This window comes from Nycticebus coucang, chromosome 11 (genome assembly GCF_027406575.1).
Source record: "Nycticebus coucang isolate mNycCou1 chromosome 11, mNycCou1.pri, whole genome shotgun sequence".
NCBI classification, from domain to species: Eukaryota; Metazoa; Chordata; class Mammalia; order Primates; family Lorisidae; genus Nycticebus; species Nycticebus coucang.
The window spans coordinates 74,394,067-74,416,753 of NC_069790.1; the positions used below are offsets into that span (position 1 = coordinate 74,394,067).

General features: G+C 39.4%; 1 protein-coding gene across 2 annotated transcripts in view; it reads right to left on the reverse strand.

Annotated features, from left to right (window-relative positions):
* CCDC146 (coiled-coil domain containing 146) overlaps nucleotides 1–22,687 on the reverse strand; it is a 203,549-nt gene that overhangs the window by 38,240 nt on the left and 142,622 nt on the right. For both annotated transcript variants that reach the window (XM_053608540.1, XM_053608541.1), the window contains 5 exons: nucleotides 13,313–13,370; nucleotides 9,800–9,976; nucleotides 7,360–7,433; nucleotides 6,261–6,488; nucleotides 5,109–5,295 (listed from right to left, as the gene is read on the reverse strand). In XM_053608540.1, the coding sequence (XP_053464515.1) occupies nucleotides 5,109–5,295; nucleotides 6,261–6,488; nucleotides 7,360–7,433; nucleotides 9,800–9,976; nucleotides 13,313–13,370 (724 nt within the window). The remainder of the gene's footprint in view (nucleotides 1–5,108; nucleotides 5,296–6,260; nucleotides 6,489–7,359; nucleotides 7,434–9,799; nucleotides 9,977–13,312; nucleotides 13,371–22,687) is intronic.

A 22,687-nucleotide genomic window follows, 5' to 3' on the forward strand; every position in this document is an offset into this window, starting at 1 on the left:
TTCTAAGGTAAAGTTCAAGTTGTAGTTGAGCCCTTCACTCAGGGGAAATGGTGAACATCTTCACATTGTGAAGAACGTATGGAGAGCAACAGCTGGTGGGCAGCTGCAGTCATTCATGAAATACAGAGTGAGTACTGAGGGACATCTCAGGGTTCCTCAATGTGGCCTGAGGATGTCGTCTTCTTTGTGGGACTAAAATAGTCATATTCACTTAGCTTTTCAAAAAGTCTGTATGTATAAAGAGGGAAGCAATATTTATTGAGTACCTTCTTGGTACCACACAATTCCCTATTTGTAATCACTCTTCTTTCTTGCAATAATCCCAGTTCAAACCTTTAGAAACACCAAAAATACAGAGAAGTTCAATGGATCTAGGAACTAAACCTGATTCTGCCTGACTCATAGCTAAAACTCTCCTCCTAAATCCCTCTATAGTATGTTGTCACAATTGCCTTTAACACTGGAGGTGAGTCATGAAGACAGAAAAATGCAGAATCACTTTTAAATCAGGGCAAAGAGAGATGAAATTTCTAGAAAACCCAATAAAGAAAAATTGTAGCATACATAAGGTGTCAAATTTGCTTGGCAAGAGGATTTTGTTGTTGTTATTGTCACCACCTTGGACGTGATCTTATGTTTAGACATACAATAACTTTACAGATTCATGATATTCCAATACTTAAAACATGATGGTGAATGTCAGGGCAAAATGCCAGGAGTCCCTGCCTTATTTCTTTTCAGTTCCAAATGGAAATTAATAACACCCATATTTAAATGTAAAGGAATGTTGCAAAGTATTACGTTTTTACATTAGAGTATAATGTCCTTGATTAAGGAATCCTCCTGATTCCAGCTTGTCATTCCAGCTCACATGGTAGTAGAAGTTCTGATGGTTTTGCCTTACCCCAGCAATGTCTGCCTCCCTTGGCAGGCCCATCTTCCACTTGCCCATACCTAGAGTTGGCAAATGCCCCAGGGAGGAAAAAGGCCATCCATCTCTGCCCACCAAGAAATGACTATGCATTTGTGGAATTTACTTCCCATCATTCTTTTATGTTTTGTAAAAATATATAATTTTTAGGGTTTTTATTTTGTGGCTGTGATGGAAAAAAATACGGTCCATCACAACATTTTATATGTTAATTACAAGTAGAGCTATCAGAATTACATTTTATATTATTTTTATGTGTCCTCCCTATGGTACTTAATTTAGATTTTCTGTTTGGTATGTGTCATCTTTTAGAACCAATCTTGTGATTTTTTTAAAATTTTAATTCAAATTTTTACATATACATGTGTTAATTAGATTTCCATTTTTTTGCCTTCACAAAATTAAAAAGACTTAAAATTTAATAACAATAACAATGTTTAAGGTAAGGATTAGAAACAAAAACCTTGTAAAGAACGAACGAACATAAATATGGTCAGAAAAGGAATCAGACAATTGCTTCATCGAAATATTAAACAATAATAATAATAATGCAAAGAAAGTAACATTCGCATTGTCAAATTAAGAGCATGTCTCTTATAGAATGCTTTGACTCTGAGATTCAGTATGGAGTCATCAGTTAACTTCTTCTTATTTTTTTATTTAAGTACCAAAAAATAGACAACTAATATTTATAAATAAAAGTAAAAGATAATTTCAAAAAAACAGATCATGCTAAATCTTATACACAGTAGAAAAAGAAGAAATACATCAAAATCATTCTACTTGATCTGGGTACGCCTGATATTAAAGTTGGAGAAAATATATATTTTATAAAGGAGAAATTACAAACATATGTCACTTATAAATGAGGATACAATATCCTAAACAACATATTAACATGTTGAGTTGGAAATTAATGTTTAAGTAATATACTTCGATCAAAATTAAAACCAATTTATGTGAAAATTAGTCACCATTTTCTTTTCTTGTTCTTTTTTTTCTTTCTTCTTTTCCTCTCCTTCAGCCCTTCCTTCCTTCTCTGTCTGCTCTCCCCTTCCCCCATGCCCCACCATGTCATTAATTGTCATTAATTGTCTTCAAATCAAAATTGAGTACATAGGATTTATACTTCTCCACTCCTGTGATGCTTCACAAGAATAACAATCTTATGATTTTTATCAATGTATAACCATTTTTGAGAGCACCAACAAGCATTAATCTATGTGACAAATTATCTTACTGCTTCTATTTAGGTTACCTTATTCTTCAATTTTAATGGGAATTCTTTGTTGATTTGGCATAAGAAGTATATTTAACAGATTAAATTTACTCCTGGAATCAACAAGATAGATTATTAAAAGCAGTAATAATTTTTATTATATTGTTCAAATAAATCTTAATGGTTATTTGTTCAATAAAGAAGGATTGTTTTTATCAATACAAGCAACACTTGCTGGTTTTAAGAGTCTCCTATTCATCACATTCAGGTTTCCATCAATACTTTAAAGGGATATTGTCTCTCCCATTTACTATCAATCTCACTTGACTGAGATAGGACGGCCACAGGGTCTGTTTGCCCAGAGTTACAACTTAACATTTTAATGCCCTTGGGCCTTGTTCTAAGATGGAGTAGCTTATAGGAAAACAACACTTCCAACACAAGTAACTTTGAAAGTTGGGTTAAAAATGTTTTTGAAGAGATTGGAGTTGTAGAGGTAAATAGAGTTAGTCTTCAAAGGTTTTAGCATTGACTGGAAAGTAGTAAAGTATTAATTTATACTGGACTCTAGTAATTCGAGGATGACTATTGTTATCCTTAGGGTTAGTAACCACCTAAAGAATAGAAATAGAACACAAAACTAATTAATGCAGTCCAGGCACAGTGGCTCATGCCTGTGGGAGGATGAAGTGGATGTACTGCTCGAGCCCATAGAAAAACTCGCCAGGTGTTGTGGTGAGTGCCTGTAGTCCCAGCTACTTGGGAGAGTGGAGCCAAAAGGTTCTCTTTAGCCCTAGTTTTTAAGGTTGTGAGCTATAATGCCGCAGCATTCTACCTAGGGCACAGAGTGAGACTGTCTCAAAAACAAAACAAATTAATACTTATCTAAAATGAGAAAAACAAGAAAATTAATATAGAAGAAAATATAGGAGAGAACAGGAACATAAAACAGGGCAAAGAGAAAGCAATAGTAATATCATAGATATAAGGTCAAGTATATCTATAATTACATTAAATGTTAATTTTTGTACTAAGTACAAGAACTAAAAGGCAGAACTTAATGGGCCAGATTTTGAAAGGTATATGCTATGTATGACACACACACAGAAAGAATGAAAGTAAATGGATGACAAATTAGATACCATGCAAAATCTAACACCCACCCCCCACCAAGCCAGCGTAACTGATATTATCAGACAAAATAATCTTTTTTAAGGCAAAAAGCATTACAGAGTTAAAGAGATTTCAGAGCAATAAAACTACATCTCTCTGCTGGAGCTGCAATGAAACTATTAAAAAGATAAAAGAAACATAAGTAATTGTTACATTTATTTTGCAAAAGGGTAAAAAACACATTTTCCTTTACTGAGATACAAAGATTAAAATGAAAAGATTATGAGTGCCATCTGACAGTCATTTATAACACTTATAACCCTGACCAGTTTTTTTACACATTGCTTAAGGTTGGTCTTTCAGACAGGACAGGCTAAATGGTGCTACAGGCATGAACAACCCCGAGCATCCTGGCTTCAAACAGCAAAAGCTCTTTCTTACAAAAGTTGTGGCCCACTGAGCTGAGTCTCTGAAACTGTTGTTCACTCAGAATTCCTAGCTGCTCCCATTTTCAGCACCTTTATATCATCATGTCCTTCCATAATTGCGACAGAAGAGGGAAAAAGAGCTAGAAGGTTCTGTACTGGGAGTTACATGTCCTAGACAGGAAGAGACATTGGCCACAGTCCATCGGCCATGACTAGTCACATGACCTTGCTCAAGTGCAAGGGGAGGAAGGAAGTCTAAATTTCCCATGTGCATAGGAGAGGAGAAGTAGGTGTAAGTTAGAATCACACACATCTACCACATGGGAAACTACTGTGTAAAATATCTCCTGGAGCATGACAGTCTTGCAGAGCTGCTTCATCTCAGGGACTGACGCCTTCTTTACCAAAGGAGGCACTGACCAAAGCTCTGGCACAGGCTGCAGCCCCTCGAGGATCCTCTGCCTTCCTGGTAGCACTTTGTCATTTAGCATAGGAAGTGCCATCTGGGGGGGAAGTCAGAAGCAATGGGACCAAACCCGCTCACTGGGGCACCCAGAGGTACTACGCAAGTAACAGCTATCTTGAGTACCCTGACTGGAGTACACTTCTGCACAGAATTGGCCAGGTAGCCTGGCATTGGGTTCTGGATTGCCCTGGACTAGTTGGAGGTGCAGGACACTGACCATCTATATTTACATTGTCTGCCATGACATTGTGCTGGATTTGACCCTTTCAACTGGGAAAGATAGTGACTGGCTTTGCCCTGCCCTGCCATAAGCCCTCTGGCTATTCCAGAACTCCATCACATAATTGCTTCCCCAGACCTACAGGGCTGATGTCTGATTCAGACAAGTCCGTCCTTCCTTCCTTCCTTCCTTCCTTCCTTCCTTCCTTCCTTCCTTCCTTCCTTCCTTCCTTCCTTCCTTCCTTCCTCCCTCCCTCCCTCCCTCCCTCCCTCCCTTTCTTCCTTCCCTCCTTCCTACCGTCTCAAGCTGTCATCCTGGGTAGAGTGCCATGGCATCATAGCTCATAGCAACCTCCAACTCTTAGGCTCAAGTGATCCTCTTGCCTCAGTTTTTCTATTTTTAGTAGAGACAGGGTCTCACTCTTGCTCAGGCTGGTCTCGAACCTGTGAGCTGAGGCAGTCCACCCACCTCAGCCTCCCAGAGTGCTAGGATTACAGGCGTGAGCCACCATGCCCGGCTGGACATTTCCATAATTTTGGGTTAACAAAAGGAGATTGAAAAACATTATAGGACTATGGATTCTATAACAGGCTTGAAGCATTTGAAAATTATCTTTTCTCTGACACTTTTCTTCTTTTTCTCGATGGATAGCAAAAACAACTTCCTAAAATATTTTTACTTCAAACGATAGAACTTAGCTTAAAAATCAGATAGTGGTTTACAACACTCACCTCTAACAGAAGCCATTGATGCATTGCTTGAGTTTGAGTGAGTGCATCACAGGACACTTTTAAGAGTAGTTCCACCTTTTTTAAATTTCGAATATCTCGTTCTTTCTCTCTTTGCTTACGAGAAAGTTCATCATGGTAGTTCTGTTTGTCAATGATACTGTTTCGTAAATTGAGATCCAAGATTCCTCTGTTCCAAGTAAAAGGGGAAATGAAAGTGATGTGTCATCAGCTGTCCTACTGTGTTTTTCTAAATTTAGCATGCTCAGTGTGTACATACGTAGTACTGAGCAATTCTCATGTTAGAACCAAAATAAATAGCAAATGTCAAAAGCAATTAGGTTAATGAGTTGGTATCAGTTAGAGCTGCAGTCTTATAAAAAATTCCCAAATGTAATAATAGACTGGCAAGACAGAAGCCTTCAATTTCCTTGAAATTTTAATTAAAAATTAAATTAGGACATAAGCTCTCCCAGAGAATCAATGAATCAATGAAATTGATGAATCAACCAATGAAATCACTCCTATTATGAAAAAGTCAAGATTTACCAAATAAATGGTAAATGTTGGTAAAATCTTTGAACTTTATAGCACACTCCAGTGTGCTTCCCAAACGCACATTTCAGAAACTTACAACATGCAACAGATTTTGTCTGTAAAATTTGGTCACAGAGAATTGAGGAAAATGATGAGTAAGGGATGGAAGAAAGACTTCAAAATGCTTTATCAGAGAATATTTGTTTTGTTAATTTATTTAGGAGACAGGCTAGAGTGCAGTAGTGCCATCGCACCTCACGGTAACCTCAAACTCCTGGAATTCAGAGATCTTCCTGCCTTAGCCTCCCAAGTAGCTGGGGCTACAGGAGCATGCCAGTATGCCTAATTTTAATTTTTTTTTTATTTTTATTTGTAGCTTATGAGGTCTCAGTACTGGCCAGACTGGTCTTAAACTCATGGGTTCACATGATTCTCCCTCCAAAGTGCTAGGATTACAGGCATGAGCCACTGCACCCAGCCTGTAATATAGATATTTTATTAATGGTAAAAATAGATATAAAATTATTTAAGAATGTTTTTTGAATCAACATAAAACTGTTTGAGATTATGTTTTGAATCCTCAAATGTAAGTTGAAGAGAACTTTAGATGCAACTAACCTTTCACTTAGTGAAGCTACTTCGTTCTCTCTGGTTAATTCCAATAGCTTGACCAATTGGCTATATTCCCGTTCTTTGATTTCAAGTAAGGCTCGTTTGCCTTCAACTTCCTTTATTACATCCTCTTTTTCCTCCATTACAGTGCTGATTTTGGTTTCAACTTTCTTTAGGGACTCATTTAGGTCTTTTAATTCAAGTTCCAAGATAATTTTTTTCTTTTCCATTTCTCTGTAGGGGACACACACACACACACACACGTGTACGATTGCCTTAGTGTGGGTCATGCTGTCTTTGCCTATTCTTACTTCCTACCCAGGCAGAGGAAGAGCTGGTCATAAATGCAGTAATCTCAGAAGGGGTATCTCCCCTGAGTGCCATTAAAGGCAGACATTAGTCCAGCCTCTCTACTTTCTGCCCAGATCCCACTTGCTACCATTGCCTCTGATTCTACTGCCTCATCCTGACCAGCCTCAGGGAATGAACCTGAATTTCTCTACTTTGGGGCTGGTGAACTTGGGTTTTAAAACCGTCACCAGTGCCTGCTTCCTTATCCTTTCTTCTTTTAAGATCAGTTACCAGAACAATTATGTTACTTTTCTAAATTTTTTATATTTTCACTTTATCTTTTTTGGTTCCTCTAAACCCCAAGGTTTTCCTCAAATGACATATATGTGCATCCAAATCTCCTCTGAATGTCTGGGGGTGTCATTCATGGGACTAATGGCAAAGTGAGGAGGTGTCGTCATTTGGACTTTAGGCTGCTGGCTGACACACTTCCAGACCATGACATTCTAATCAGTTTAGATAATTCATTCCTTGCACATCTCTGTTAAAGTCAATTGAAGTTCTCCATAAACATGTAATTTATAAGTTGGAAACAGACTCTTGACCCACAATTAAGACATAAATGTTATGAATGAGAGTTATTTGCTATATTATTTTCTTTTAAAGAACTTTATGTACATAACCTAGACAGGGCCCAAAGCAGATACTTCTAAAACTGCAACAGTAATTCAATGTGTCCTCTGGTCAGAACCCTGTTCCATGCACACATGTAACCGGGGCTGGAAGGGATTCAAAAAGAAATATTAAATCCTACACTTTTTTGCGTGTCATTTTCTCTATCTCTTTTCCAATTTGTACAGGAACAGTTTGATGGTACGCCACTTCATCCTAGAAAACAAATGGAATCATGTTAAATCATGTAATCTTAGACCACAAGCAATTAAGATAGGCGGGATCTCATCTAAAGTGCACATTGTGAGGGTGAAAAACATGCCCCCTGGGTGAGGGGCTCTTCTACAAATGGAACTTTACCCTGGAAGTGAGAACAATGTAACCAAATATTGTACCCTCATACCAATTTGAATAAAGTTAAGTAAATTAAATAGGAGAGAAAAACTACAATACCTAGAATTCTTACTGCTTTGTGTGCTTTAATTATTCCATTAAACATTCACAATGACCTTATTAGTTATATTGTTACTATTTTAAGGAAGAGGTAATTGAGTGTAACAGGTACTGTTGGTACTCTGCTAAGACTCCCTTTGTGGAGGAACAGATGCTACTCTATTTACAATGGAATTATGTCCCCATAAGCCCATCGTAAGTTGAAAATATCAAGAATGCATTTATAGGTTACCACCCTAACCTACTCAGATCAGAGCTCAGCCTAGTTTACCTTAAACATGCTCAGAATACTTAGATTAGCCTACATTTAGACAAAAATTATCTAACACAAAGTCTGTTTATAATAAAGTAGTGTATATCTCCTGTAATTTGTTGAACACTGTACTGAAGGTTAAAAGCAGAATGCTTGTGTGGGTAATTTAAGTGTGGTTTGTACTGAATGCATATCTCTTTTGCACCATTATAAAGCTGAAAAATTGTACATTGAACCATGGTAAGTTGGAAACAGTCTGTACACCTGTCCCTCAGGTACTGCAGGGTGACAGCTGACAGTTCATGCTTAGTCTCCTCTCCACTGGGTTGCCACTGGCTGAGCGGAGCAGCCTTGTGAGGGAATAGACGGCTGGTCGAGAGGAGAGGGGCAAGCTGGGACCAGTGACTCCCTGGTGTGGGGATAAACTTGCCTCCGTGTGGTGCACTTCATGAATTCATGACTTTTCTACGGGAGCAGGTTGAGACCACAGTTCTCCTGAAGCTGCCTTTCGGCCCGGCTTCTTCCCCAGCTCTATCCTGCTTCCTTCAGTCCCTTATCAGATTCTCCTTAAGCTCTCCCTCCATCAGTACTTTTCTTAGGCTCTGCTTCTGGGGAAACCTGCCTAAGACTCATGCTGTGAGAAGTTGAATAATGTTCCCAATGTCAAGCAGCTAGTAAGTGGCAAGGGCATGAGCAGAAGTCAAGTTTGTGTAACATCACTTTCCATCATGCTCTGTGGAGTCATGGAAGGTTCAGTTTAAGTCAGAAGACTCTTATGTCCATGGCTGGGGTTACAGAAGAGAGTCGCCATCCTGCCTAACAGTCGGGGGATTTTGAGGCCTGGGGTAATATGTATAGGTGGAGGTTGAACACATCACTGCAGTGTGGTAGGCTGAGACCTTTCTCTGTGGGATCTTGCTCGGTCCTGGGGCAGATCCAAATTTTGTGAGGCTGAAAGGGGCCATCTTTAAGAAAAATAGGAAAAATTGTTACAGGGCCTTGGAAGAGGTTTCATGTTCGTGACGGGCCTGAAGCTTCAGCTTCATTGGTTTCCTGGTAAGTCCATCCCTGCTCAGTTCCTGCGTTCTGAGTAGCAGGTGGGCACATCCTGGCCAACAGGTCCAAGTAAATCATGATTATCCTCTAAGCCAGGGGTCCTCAAACTACGGCCCATGGGCCACTTGCGGCAGTGTGATTGTATTTGTTCCCGTTTTGTTTTTTTACTTCAAAATAAGATATGTGCAGTGTGCATAGGAATTTGTTCATAGTTTTTTTTTTTTTTTTAAACTATAGTCCGGCCCTCCAACGGTCTGAGGGACAGTTAACTGGCTTCCTGTTTAAAAAGTTTGAGGACACCTGCTCTAAGCCAATGAATCTCAGAGACTGCTTTTTAAACTACTCTAGGTTATTTAAATAGTTTTGAGAATTATACATTTTTAAAAATAAAATGAATTGTAATTCATTATCTTCTAAAACATACAGGCCTCTCATCACTTTTATGGTGAAAGGAAGTGAAATGGAATCAGACAAGGATGAGGTCATACAAATATACACACAAGGTTAGGACATTTGCTCTACAAGGAAGCAATTTTCTATTGTGATGCTCATTTCTAACACTGATAAAGGAGTGGTGAGGACTGGAAAGAGTTTTCCCCATGGGCAGGGCTCCAAGTTAGAGTAATAGTCCCAAACATCCTGAAGTTCTTTGTGTCCCAGAGCCTAGGTTTAGTTTGGTGGGATCCACCACAACACAGCACATTCCTGATTGTGTGACAGTCCTTCTTTGTGAAACCTACCAAGTTAGTCTTGATACCCATGCGTTTTTACATCCATGTGGGAACAGTGTTTAAATATTTGTGAACTGTAAGTGGCATACCTTTAGGGTGACCTGATATTCCATCAAATCTTCTAGCTCCTTCTGTTCCTTTAATAATTGCTTCTGTTTAGATGACAAATCTTCCCGTAAATTTTTAATCTCTAATTTCTTCTGTAGTACTTCCTTACGCAATTCTTCAGTGCTTTCTTTCACTATCTTCATCTTCTTCTCCATTTCCTTTAAAAGTTGTGAAAATGATCAGGTTGTATAGTCTGAGCAAACATCTCCTTGAAAACTGAATTAAAATAATTTCACTCACCATATTGATTATATTTGTTTTGAGGTCTGGAATGATTTCTCAGAGTTAAATGTAACTTACGATCTCCCACATCTTCAATAAAGGCAAGACAATTACATTGTATTTTAAATGTTTTTTTCCTGAGTTAATTTCTATTTCGTACCAAAAAAGAGTGAAAATACCCAGTCTGTTTTATAGTAGCTTTGTGATTTGACAAAATCTGATGCAAATAATCTTTGCATATCTTGTGTACAGTTAACTTGAGTCAGATTGGAACTAAAGATGAGGGTGTTCATATTTGGAATATCCAACTCTTCGCATTCCTTAATCTCCTACTTTCTTATTACTATTACTGTTCTCCTAAATGCCCTCTGTCCAGACTTAGTATATTTTTGTTTCCCATGTCTGAGTATCCAGGGAATGTTTAACTTATAGGAGAGAAGCTTTCTCATACTCAGAAAATCTACATATTACTTTGTAGTCTCAGCTACTTGGGAGGCTTGAGGCAGGAGGATTGCTTAAGCCCAGGAGTCCAAGGCTGTAGTGAGCTGTAACCTTCTACTATATACTACACTGCTGCCTGGGCAGCAGAGCAAGACCCTGTCTCTAAACGCCCCCCGCCCCCCAACAAACAAACAAACAAAAAAGAGATAAAGAAAGTCTATACATTACTAATGTAAACTAAAAATAAAATCTAAAATTCTAAGCAACTCCTTTTACTGACTGAACATACCCCTCTTGGCGAAAGGTCACCCATTAAAAAAAAAAAGAAGTTAAAATTGAGTTCCTGGCCATGACAGGAAAGGAAGTCAGACATACATCCTAATGCCCCTAATTTTTTGACATTTAGAAAACAACAACTGATGAGCATTTATGTTAAAATAGACTGACAAAGACAGACAAAACAGATTCTTTGTGGCAAGAAAATACCAAATTATAGGCTTGGTGCCTGTGGCTCAAATGGCTAAGGCACCAGACACATACACCTGAGCTGGCGGGTTCGAATACAGCCTGGGCCGGCCAAACAACAATGACAACTACAACCAAAAAATGGCCGGGCGTTGTGGCGGGCACCTTTGGTCCCAGCTACTTGGGAGGCGGAGGCAGGAGAGTCCCTTGAGCCCAGGAGTTGGTGGTTGCTGTGAGCTGTGATGCCATGGCACTCTACCCAGGGCAATAGCTTGAGGCTCTGTCTCAAATAAAAAAAAAAAAAATTACCAAATTATAAACTAGACCTAAGGCCATGCTGTAGTAAGAGCTATAACAAAATAATATTTTTCAGTGCCAACCACAGAATCCTTTTTTTTCTTCTGGAAACAAAGCAGATTTTATCCAAGGCAAGGGTTAAGTCATGCCTTACAACCTATAAAATCTAGTTAAACAGGTCTCTCTCTCTCTCTTTTATTTTCTTTTTTTCTTGCTGGTATGGTGTCACGTGCCAGATAACAGACACCTTATTTGGAGCATTCCTTCCTACTGACTCCAAATTTTTATTTCTTTTAGTTTATTTTAGTCTATTTTATTTATTTATTTATTGAGACAGAGTCTCACTTTGTTGCCCTTGATAGAATGCCATGGTGTCACAACTCACAGCAACCTCAAACTCCTGGGCTTGAGCAATCCTCTTGCCTCAGCCTCCCAAGCAGCGGGGACTACAGGATCACAATATAATGCTCGGCTACTTTTTTTTGGAGATGGGTTCTTGTTCTTGCTTAGGTTGATCTTAAACTCCTGAGCTCAAGTGATTCACCAGCCCCTCAGCCTCTCAGTGTGCTAGGATTATAGGCGTGAGTCACCATGCCTGGATGACTCCAAATTTTTAGATGAGGTTTAACACTCTCAATCAACTGACAACTAAAGAATCCCTAGAAGGCAGTGCCTGCGGCTCATATACCAAGGGTGGTGGGTTCAAGCCCGGCCCTAGCCAAACTGCAATTAAAAAAAAAAAAAACAAAAAAACGGGATCCCTAGACCCATGTATAAGTTATAAGTTTTTAGATGCCTCGCCTTTTTGGGTTGACTCAATGTATACCTTGATTTATGATTTTACTTACAACTCCTGTTTCCCTAAAATATATAAGACCAAATTATAATTCAACTGCCTCAGGCACACTTTCTCAAAACCTTTGAGATTATGTCTTCCCAGGCCATAATGACTCATATTCAGCTCAGTACAAAGTCTTTAAAAGATATTTTGCAGAGTTTGTTTTTTTCTGTTAACTCTAATACTAAGTGGATAGATCCAGTTAGCTTGCTCAGAGCTTTTTTGCCTATCGCCCTCCTTCCACTGATGCTATATAGAGAGTAAAATTAGTGAACCCATAATCTGGAACTAAAATTCAAAATGCTTTTTCCCCTAAAATCCGTATTGCAAATGATGGTTAGGTGCACTTACATAGAATTAATAGTATTTCACCTTATGCCAAGTAAGTTTTTATGGGCTGCCTTGGAATTAAACCACCATCAACACACTTTTGAAATATCAGCAAGTGGAAGCAAAGTATGATGATCTTTTCATTTACTTTCTATGAGAAATCACAAAATATGGCCACAAATTCCTCCCATTCTGCAGTATAAGCAGGCCCTTTTGCAAAGTGTCTTGATCATTCTTCCCACTTACTTGCCTTGACCGGTGGAATGTTACCAAAAACGATTTAAGCAGAGGCTCAGAAACTTCTCAGGTATTGGGGTTTACCCTCTCTTGCGGCTGAAAAACCTTCCACCATCATGTGACCAACTAGTGACATGTGACCTTAGACCAACTATCCTGCCAACTGGCTGACATATAAATGAAGCCATCTTAGACCACTTAGTCTCAGGGGAGCCAGCTGGATTCAGAACTGTAAAATAAATAGTGTTGTTTCAAGCCACTAAGTTTTGGGATGGTTTATTATGCAGGAATAGATAAGTGATACATCTTTATAAAATTTTTGGTGATAACTTGAGATATTTAGAAAGCTATGGGGATAACAACTATAGCAAAATAATGTTCTTAAGTGCCAACACAGAAATCTATTTTTCTTCTGGAAACAAAGCAGATACTATCCAAGTAAACATAGGATAAATTACATGCCCAAAAGCTATGGCCTATGAATAGGCACCACTTATTTTGACTCCAGAAGTTGTGCAGATGTCCTTTCAGCATCACTTGCACTTGAGACTTCTCAATCTTACAAAGTCTCAGGCTATGATTGTTGCGATAAACATTAATATTTATAAAAAGGGATGTTTGAATCCAGCCATATTTAACAAACTCTGGATCATCTAAGACTTACTCCTGGCTTAGGTATCTTCTCGAATTCTTTTACCATGAGGGTTTTTTCTTCCATTAAGCTGCAAAAAAAAAAAAAAAAAAAGTAGAAAAATCAAGTTTGACAAAGTATAAAAGAATGAGCTCTTTCTGTATTAACAGCTTCCTCTTTTTTCTCTTCAGGATGCCATTCCCACGCTTGTCTGCCAGGCAACCTGGTGTCCATTCTTTATGATGCTTTCCTGACTCCCACAGGCCACTGAGCTGCTTCCCTCTCCTCCCAGAACCCCCACGACGCTGTGCAGAACCGTCCACCCGAGCGGTTATCTCTGCACACAGGACTCAGGCTGCTTCCGAGCTGAGTAAACATTTATAATTTATAATATAATTCTGCATATTGTAACTGGCAACCTACCACAAGCTCTGATGATCTACCTGCCTGCCACCGTCTTTGCCCATTAAAATCAGTTCTCCATCCAGGACCATGGTGATCTTTTAACAACGTAAGCAAGATCACATAACATCCTTGCTTGATAAATTCCCATCATGCCTGGACCAAAATTTTAATTATTTTCCCAAGTCGGCCTGGCCCTGTATATCCCGCTCTCCAACTTCACTGCCTGCTATTACCCAGCTCCAGCCACACTGGCCTTCTTGCCAACTTTGTTCTTGCCTCAGAGCCTCTGCCCTTTCCGATCCCTCCAACTGCATGCTCTCTGCACAGATCCTTGCACGATTCACTCCTTACTTCGTGCGGTTCTGTATCAGATGTCACCTTCTCACAGAGGTACATGATCATCTTAATTGAAACAGCACCTATTCTCTTCACTCTTTTGTTCTTTGCTACCTGAATGTGTTTATTTCCTTACTAGAAAAGCCAGCTCCCTAGGTACCGCTGCATCATCTTAAAAAGTGCTGGCACAGAGCTGGCATCCAAAAAATATTTATACAAATAAATGGCTTGACTGAAAGGAGTTTTATTCTCATTTTCATTATTTGAAGTCAAACAATTTATATGCTAAATGACATAAGGCCGTGTATGCGGACATATTAATATATCCTCCCTCGGAATGACCTATTGCATCACATTTTTCTGCATCCAGATTAGAGAAAAACCTCATGGAAATTATCTAAGGGAAGACTTCACAGTTCAAAGGTGTGGAGAAGGGTTATTCAAGAGCTCAGTTTCAATTTTGTAGGATAATTATACTCTTGAGGCATAACATTAGAGAGGAACATCGCAGAATCAGAGAATGTTACAGCCAGAGGAAACTCTACAAGACCTAGATGTAGTAGGGATGAAGACATTCAAGGGAGTAAAAGAGCATTTCAGGTGAAGAACTGAGTAGAAAGTATTAAACTCTGTTATGAACTTGTAAGACCAGGTGGGCATAACTTGTCTTTACTTCTCTGTTCGCATTGCTGGGCTGTGTTCATAGGGTCTGCCTTTGACCTTGTGACAGACACATTGCCATGTGTTCGTTCTCCCATTTTCCCTTCCTGGATACACAGGAGAACATTTCACAGCCTCCCTTCCATCTGGATTGGGGCCATGGGCCTATTTCTTGCCAATGGAAGGTGAGTGGAAGTAAATACCAAATGTCTTCCGCAGCCGTGTTGAACTTGGAAGGCATGTTGTTCCAGTTGGCAAAGCTAAAGGATGGAGGAGGCTGCGTGACTTGTGCTGGACTGTGCTGTGAGCCTGAGCCAGAAGCAAACTTTTATTACGTTATCCCACTGAGATTTTAAGATTGATTTGTTATTGTTGCATAGCCTAGCTGAAGCCTAACTTCTTTCCTTATTCTCTGTGCTATTTCACAGATTCAATTACAGGGATGACTTACAAATCTCTAGCTCAGTATATGCCTGAAGCTACAAATTTTTATTTTCAGTTTCTGATTGTGCAATTCCAGCTGTGTGTGCCAAAACCCCCTGAAACTGAAACTCATTATCTTCCCCTCTGAAACCTACTGCTTTTCTACTCCTTCTCTCGGTTATGGTGTGTTTATTCACTTAATGTTCAAGTTGTAACCATGAGAGTCATTCCTGAAGCCCTTCTAAATCCTTGATTCTTTTAAGATTTTTATTTTTTTGTCTTTAGTTTTCAGATTTTGCTGTGACACATTTGAAATATATTTCTCTGGATTTACCCCATTTGGGGTACATGGAGCTTTTTGAATGTCTGGGCTTGTTTTTTCACCAAATTTAGGAAGTTTTCCGCCATTATTTCTCCATTTTTTTTTCCCCCATCACCATACCTCTTCTCTCTTTCTGCAACTTTGATGACATGAACTAAATCTTGTGTTATTGTCCCATGGGTGCCTAAGGTTCTGTTCATTTTTGTTCAACCTTTTTTCTGCTGTCAGATTGGATAATTTCTATTTACCTTCACGTTCATTGACATCGGTCATCTCTAATTCCATCTAGTTAGATTTTTGAAGTTAGTGTATTTTTCAGTTCTAAGTTTCCATGTAGGTCTTCTTTATAGGTTTTACCTATTTTCTGATTTGTGTTCATTTGGAAAGTATTTGAAATTATTGAAGTATTTATATAAAACTTGCCTTTCAAACCGACAATTCAAACACCTGTGTCATCTCAGTATTATTATTTGTAGGCTGCCTTTTCTCATGCAGGTTTCTATTTTCCTGGTCTTTATGTCTGAAAAATTCTGAATAATACCATGGACATTTTGAACATTAAATAATGGTATTTTGGGTCTCGGTTAAGTCCTATGAAAAATGTTGCTATTTTTGTCTTAGCAGACATTGTCAGGGTCAGGTCAAAGGGTCCAGCCAACTTTCTGGGCTATGATTTCAGAATCAGTTCATTTTTCAACACTTTTGCAGTGTCATGCAGATCTTTTCTGCATGACCCTGGCAGGTTTGGGACCTGGGAAGTGAATCATCTTATCTCAGTTCTCAACTTTGATAAACTAGTTTAAGGGTCAGATTCACAAATATTCCGAATATTTGTGGATACTTTCTGAATACTTGAAAGTCTTCACCCTTTTGAATCCTTAACCGGAAAAGTAGAGATGTAGTTGCCCTGTGCTGTCCTGTATCTCTGTGACTGCTCACATCCAGCGCCAGGCAGCGCGAGGACACATATACACACACACACACACACATACACACACACAAATAAGCAAAGAAGACGTCCCTATTCTGTTGAAAATCACAGAACAGTGAGAGGTTCTCTTCCCTGTAGGCTCCTGTGCTCTCTCCCTGAATGGAGCCCCTGCTATAGCTGCTCCTTGTCTGCTCTGAGTTCCTCGCCTGCTCCTTGAGCCGGAACTAGAGAGCTGTTCCCGGAGCTCTCTCTGCCCAGGCCACTGTCTACCTCTATATTTCAGGCTGTTCAGTGTTCAGACTAGGGGATGTGGGTGTGATAAATTTATCGCTAGTTCAATGGTGGTGCATTTTGAATTCTGACCTTCTCCCGTTGTCTGCTTGCTGCTGCTTACTTTTCAGAGTCCTCAAATATATTATACTTGATGCATTCCATCTAGTTTTAGAGTTGTGTTTAGTAGGAGAGACAAGAAGTGGGCTTACTCCATCTACCTGGAATCAGAGCCCATTCAAAGATGTTTAAGGCCACAGGACTGGATAGGATCACACCAGGAAATATTATAGATAGAAACAGCAAGAGAACTGAGTGCTGATTTCTGAGATTACAAAGTTTAGAAGTCCAGAAAATGAAGAGAAACAAACAAACAAACAAAAAGCAAAATATTTCAGGTTTTCATTGCTTTACATAAGAAGCTTTGAAGGCTCCACTTCATCCCAGCAAATAAAATGCTGAAGAAATTAAAAATTAACAACCCTTCTTGAAGTGAGGTCACAGGGCAAAGCATGGTCCCCCACATTGGAGAGACAGGTGAAGCCAGAGAATCACAACATAGCACAGCAGAAACCCACAAGCAGAAACCTTTCAGGAAACAGTGCCAGGTAGAAATCTAAACTGTCATTGATGAATTTCTGAAGGGTCACTGTGGACAAGTCACAGAGTGAAAATCTCTGGTAAGACACAGTTTTGTGAATTTTACCTCCAGGAATTTAACCAGGTCTTCACAGTGAATATTGAAGAAAAATCTTCTTGTGTCCAGCAGGAGGAGGGGATGGGAACCATTCTGAAGTGTAACAGAGTATCCTCCTGTTCTTTTATTTTTTTTTTCTTTTTAATGATAAGATGATTTTTTAAAAATTAAATCATAGCTGTGTACATTAATGCAGTCACGGGGTACAATGTGCTGGTTTTATATACAATTTGAAATATTTTCATCAAACAGGTTAACATAGCCTTCATGGCATTTTCTTAGTTATTGTGTTAAGACATTTGTATTCTACATTTAGTAAATTTCACATGTACCCTTGTAAGATGCACCATAGATGTAATCCCACCAATCACCCTCCCTCCGCCCATCCTCTCCGTCCCCTTCCCTCCCTATCCTCCTGTTGTTAACAAGGCGTGTGCTGAGAAACTATTTAGCCAGAGTTTAACCCTGCTGGGGTTTTATCAAAGTCTAACTGGCCTGGGGGAAGTGAAATACCCAACTTAGGGTGGCTCTAGCCTTCCATGCAGAGAAAGGGAACACTGAACTCCAATGCACTCTAGACATCCTGTCCCTCTTACAGGGAACTGAAGAGTCCCGAGAAGCACTGATGAAGTTCACAGTTCCAATACACAGGCTCCGAAGAGCCTCAGACCTAATCATGGAACTACAGACTGCTTCCTTTTCCCCTCACCCTCTGACCATGGGACTAAAATCCTATTTAAAGCAGCCCCTTCTACCCAACACATCTTGTCTAGCTATCAGGAAAAAATTGAAGTCACACTAAAAGTAAAAACACACAGTTTGAAGAGACAGAGCAAGCATCAAAACCAGATATGGCAGAGACGTGAATGATCGGAACAGGAATTTAAAATAGAATTTTGGGAGGCGGAGCAAGATGGCAGCCGAGTAACAGCTTCCTTGCATCTGGGCACCGTGAGTCTGGGGAGATAGGACTCCAGGCATCTCTGGCTGGTGGGATCTGCCTATCATCGCCCCTGAGAGGATACAGGGAGTCAGCGAGAGACTTCTGGACCCCAAGAGGAGGACTAAAACAGTGGAAAACCGGCAAGTGGTCGCGTGTGTTCAATCCGTCTAAACCCGCCCACAACTGTAAGTTCAGTAGCAGCCAGACTGCAAACCAGAAAGGCCTTACTTGTGAACTGTTTTGGTGTCTTTGGACTTGGCACTCAGCTGAACTGCCTTGGGGAGAGCCTGAGCGGGAGTGCGGAGAACTTTGGCCTTTGTTTAGGGCCCCAGTCTGAGCCGCTGAGCCAGATGGAGCTAATAGTGTTTGGCTCTAAGTCACAGGCAGCCATTGTGAGCAATCTGCCCTGGCAAGCTCCACCCTCAGGGTTGCAGAGCTAGAATTGGGTGGGAGCTGGTAACCCAGTGACCAAGTAGCCTAAGGGCGGGGTCTGAGCCGCCTTGCAGCCCTAACCCTCGGGGGCAGAGGGAGACCAGTTTTGGCACACAGGGTAAGTGGATAGCCACTTCAGCAGTGATTCCAGCGACAAGCACTTCCCTGGGAAAGCTTCTGCTCAGCAAGTGAACAAGTTCAAAGTGCCTTTTAAGTGGGCTGAAGAGAGATTTAGGGTGTCAACCTGCTGGGGTTTGAGAAACTAGCAGCCTCCAGTCGTATCAGAACTGTGATTAACATCTCATACCCCAGAAGACCACGTGTTGCCCAGACAATATTCAATAACATATTCATACTGCTTTGTTTTTGGTTTGGTTGTTTTTTTTGTTTATTTTGATGTTGTTGATCGTTGTTTAGTTTTTTAAGTTCAACCTTCTCCATACAGATCCTTTTTCTTTCTCAATTTTTCTAGTTTAATTATAATTTCCCATTGCTGCCTATTTCAATAATTAGAACTTCATTTTTGTTAGTGTTTCTACCGCTATTATTTCATTTTCCACCCAATTTTATCCCGTAAAGTTTTCTGTTTGCTTGTTTTGGTTTGATTTATATCATTTTTGTCTTTCCTCTCTACTTGGTGGAGGTGGGGTACTGTGTCTGATCAGGTTAGCAAAGAGCTGCTGACCTCAAGGGAACCACCCAACTGGGCACCCCCAGAAGGTGGTTTTTTTTTTAAGGTTGTATCAAAGTACCCTACTGTACACCTATATTGCTCTGTCTCCCTCTTTCTGTGCCTCTCTTCCTTTTGTCAATACTCCTTCTACCCATCCCCTCCCCTTTCTCTATTTTTCTTTTTTTTTTCTTATCACTCGGTCCTCCTTTCTTTCATCCCTTTTTTGCTCTTCAACCTTCTCACCCTTCTGGTCCTGTAACCCTTAGTCCACAGGCACGAGAACTTAAAGAGCAAGAGGAAGTGAAAGGAAAATTAGGGTAAGGAAACAGATAAAAGAAATCACTCATGAGGAAGAATCAGCAGAAAACTCCAGGCAACATGAAGAACCAGTCCAGAACAACCCCACCAAGGGACCATGAGGTAGCTACTGCAGAGGATTCCACCTATAAAGAAATGTTAGGAATGACAAAAAGGGAATTTAGAATACACATGTTGAAAACAATGAAAGAAATGATGGAAACAATGAAGGAAACTGCTAATAAAGTGGAAATTAACCAAAAGGAAATTCAAAAACAGAATCAAATAAGAGATGAACAATATGAAGAATATAAAAAGGATATAGCAGAGCTGAAGGAACGGAAACAGTCAATTAGGGAACTTAAAGATGTAATGGAAAGTATCAGCAACAGGTTAGACCATGCAGAAGAAAGAATTTCAGAGGTAGAAGACAAAGTTTTTGAGATAACTCAGATAGTAAAAGAGGCAGAAAAGAAGAGAGAGAAAGCAGAACGTTCACTGTCAGAATTATGGGACTTTATGAAGCGTTCCAACATACGAGTTATAGGAATTCCAGAAGGGGAAAAAGAATGCCCCAGAGGAATGGAAGCCATACTAGAGAATATTATAAAAGAAAATTTCCCAAATATCACCAAAGATTCTGACACACTGCTTTCAGAGGGCTATCGGACCCCAGGTCGCCTCAACTCTAACCGAGCTTCTCCAAGACACATTGTGATGAACCTGTCCAAAGTCAAGACAAAAGAAAAAATTCTGCAAGCTACCAGGAGTAAGCGCCAGTTGACCTACAGGGGCAAATCCATCATAGTGACAGCAGACTTCTCTAATGAAACTTTCCAAGCAAGAAGACAATGGTCATCTACCTTTAATCTACTTAAACAGAACAATTTCCAGCCCAGAATTCTGTACCCTGCTAAGCTAAGCTTCAAAATTGACGGAGAAATCAAATCATTTACGGATACACAAACATTGAGGAAATTTGCCACAACAAGACCAGCTCTACAGGAAATACTTCAACCTGTTCTGCACACTGACCACCACAATGGATCAGCAGCAAAGTAAGAACTCAGAAATTAAAGGACAGAACCTGACCTCCACACTGATGCAAAAGATAAAACTAAGCAATGGACTCTTACCAAATAAGACGAATAGAATACTACCACACTTATCAATTATCTCAATAAATGTTAATGGCTTGAATTCCCCACTGAAGAGACATAGATTGGTTGACTGGATTAAAAAACACAAGCCATCCATTTGCTGTCTGCAGGAAACAAACCTGGCTTCAAAAGACAAATTAAAGCTCCGCGTCAAGGGATGGAAGACAATTTTTCAGGCAAATGGAATTCAGAAGAAAAGAGGAGTTGCAATCTTATTTTCAAATACATGTGGATTTAAAGCAACTAAAGTCAAAAAAGACAAAGATGGTCACTTTATATTGGTCAAGGGAAAAATACAACAAGAAGACATTTCAATTCTAAATATCTATGCACCCAATTTAAATGCTCCCAGATTCTTGAAACAGACCTTACTCAGTCTGAGCAATATGATATCTGATAATACCATAATAACAGGGGACCTTAACACTCCTCTTACAGAGCTGGACAGATCCTCTAAACAGAAATGAAACAAGGATATAAGAGATTTAAATGAGACCCTAGAACAACTGTGCTTGATAGACACATATAGAACACTCCATCCCAAAGATAAAGAATATACATTCTTCTCATCACCCCATGGAACATTCTCCAAAATTGATCATATCCTGGGACACAAAACAAATATCAACAGAATCAAAAGAATTGAAATTTTACCTTGTATCCTCTCAGACCATAAGGCACTAAAGGTGGAACTCAACTCTAACAAAAATGCTCCCCACCCAAAGGCATGGAAACTAACAATCTTCTGTTGAATAACAGATGGGTGCAGGAAGAAAAAAAAACAGGATATCATTAACTTCCTTTAGCATAACAACAATGAAGACACAAGCTACCAAAACCTGTGGGATACTGCAAAAGCAGTTTTGAGAGGAAAATTCATCGCTTTAGATGCCTACATTCGAAAAACAGAAAGAGAGCACATCAACAATCTCACAAGAGATCTTATGGAATTGGGAAAAGAAGAACAATCTAAGCCTAAACTCAGTAGAAGAAAAGAAATATCCAAAATCAAATCAGAGATCAATGAAATTGAAAACAAAAGAATCATTCAGAAAATTAATGAAACAAGGAGTTGGTTTTTTGAAAAAATAAATAAAATAGATAAACCATTGGCCAGACTAACGAGGAATAGAAAAGTAAAATCTCTAGTAACCTCAATCAGAAATGAGAAAGGGGAAATAACAACTGATCCCACAGAGATACAAGAGATCATCTCTGAATACTACCAGAAACTCTATGCCCAGAAATTTGACAATGTGAAAGAAATGGATCAATATTTGGAATCACACCCTCTCCCTAGACTCAGCCAGGAAGAAATAGACCTCCTGAACAGACCAATTTCAAGCACTGAGATCAAAGAAACAATAAAAAATCTTCCAACCAAAAAATGCCCTGGTCCAGATGGCTTCACTCCAGAATTCTATCAAACCTTCAAGGAAGAGCTTATTCCTGTACTGCAGAAATTATTCCAAAAAATTGAGGAAGAAGGAATCTTCCCCAACACATTCTATGAAGCAAACATCACCCTGATACCAAAACCAGGAAAAGACCCAACCAAAAAGGAGAATTTCAGACCAATCTCACTCATGAATATAGATGCAAAAATTCTCAACAAAATCCTAGCCAATAGATTACAGCTTATCATCAAAAAAGTCATTCATCATGATCAAGTAGACTTCATCCCAGGGATGCAAGGCTGGTTTAACATACGCAAGTCCATAAACGTTATCCACCATATTAACAGAGGCAAAAATAAAGATCACATGATCCTCTCAATAGATGCAGAAAAAGCATTTGATAAAATCCAGCATCCTTTTCTAATTAGAACACTGAAGAGTATAGGCATAGGTGGCACATTT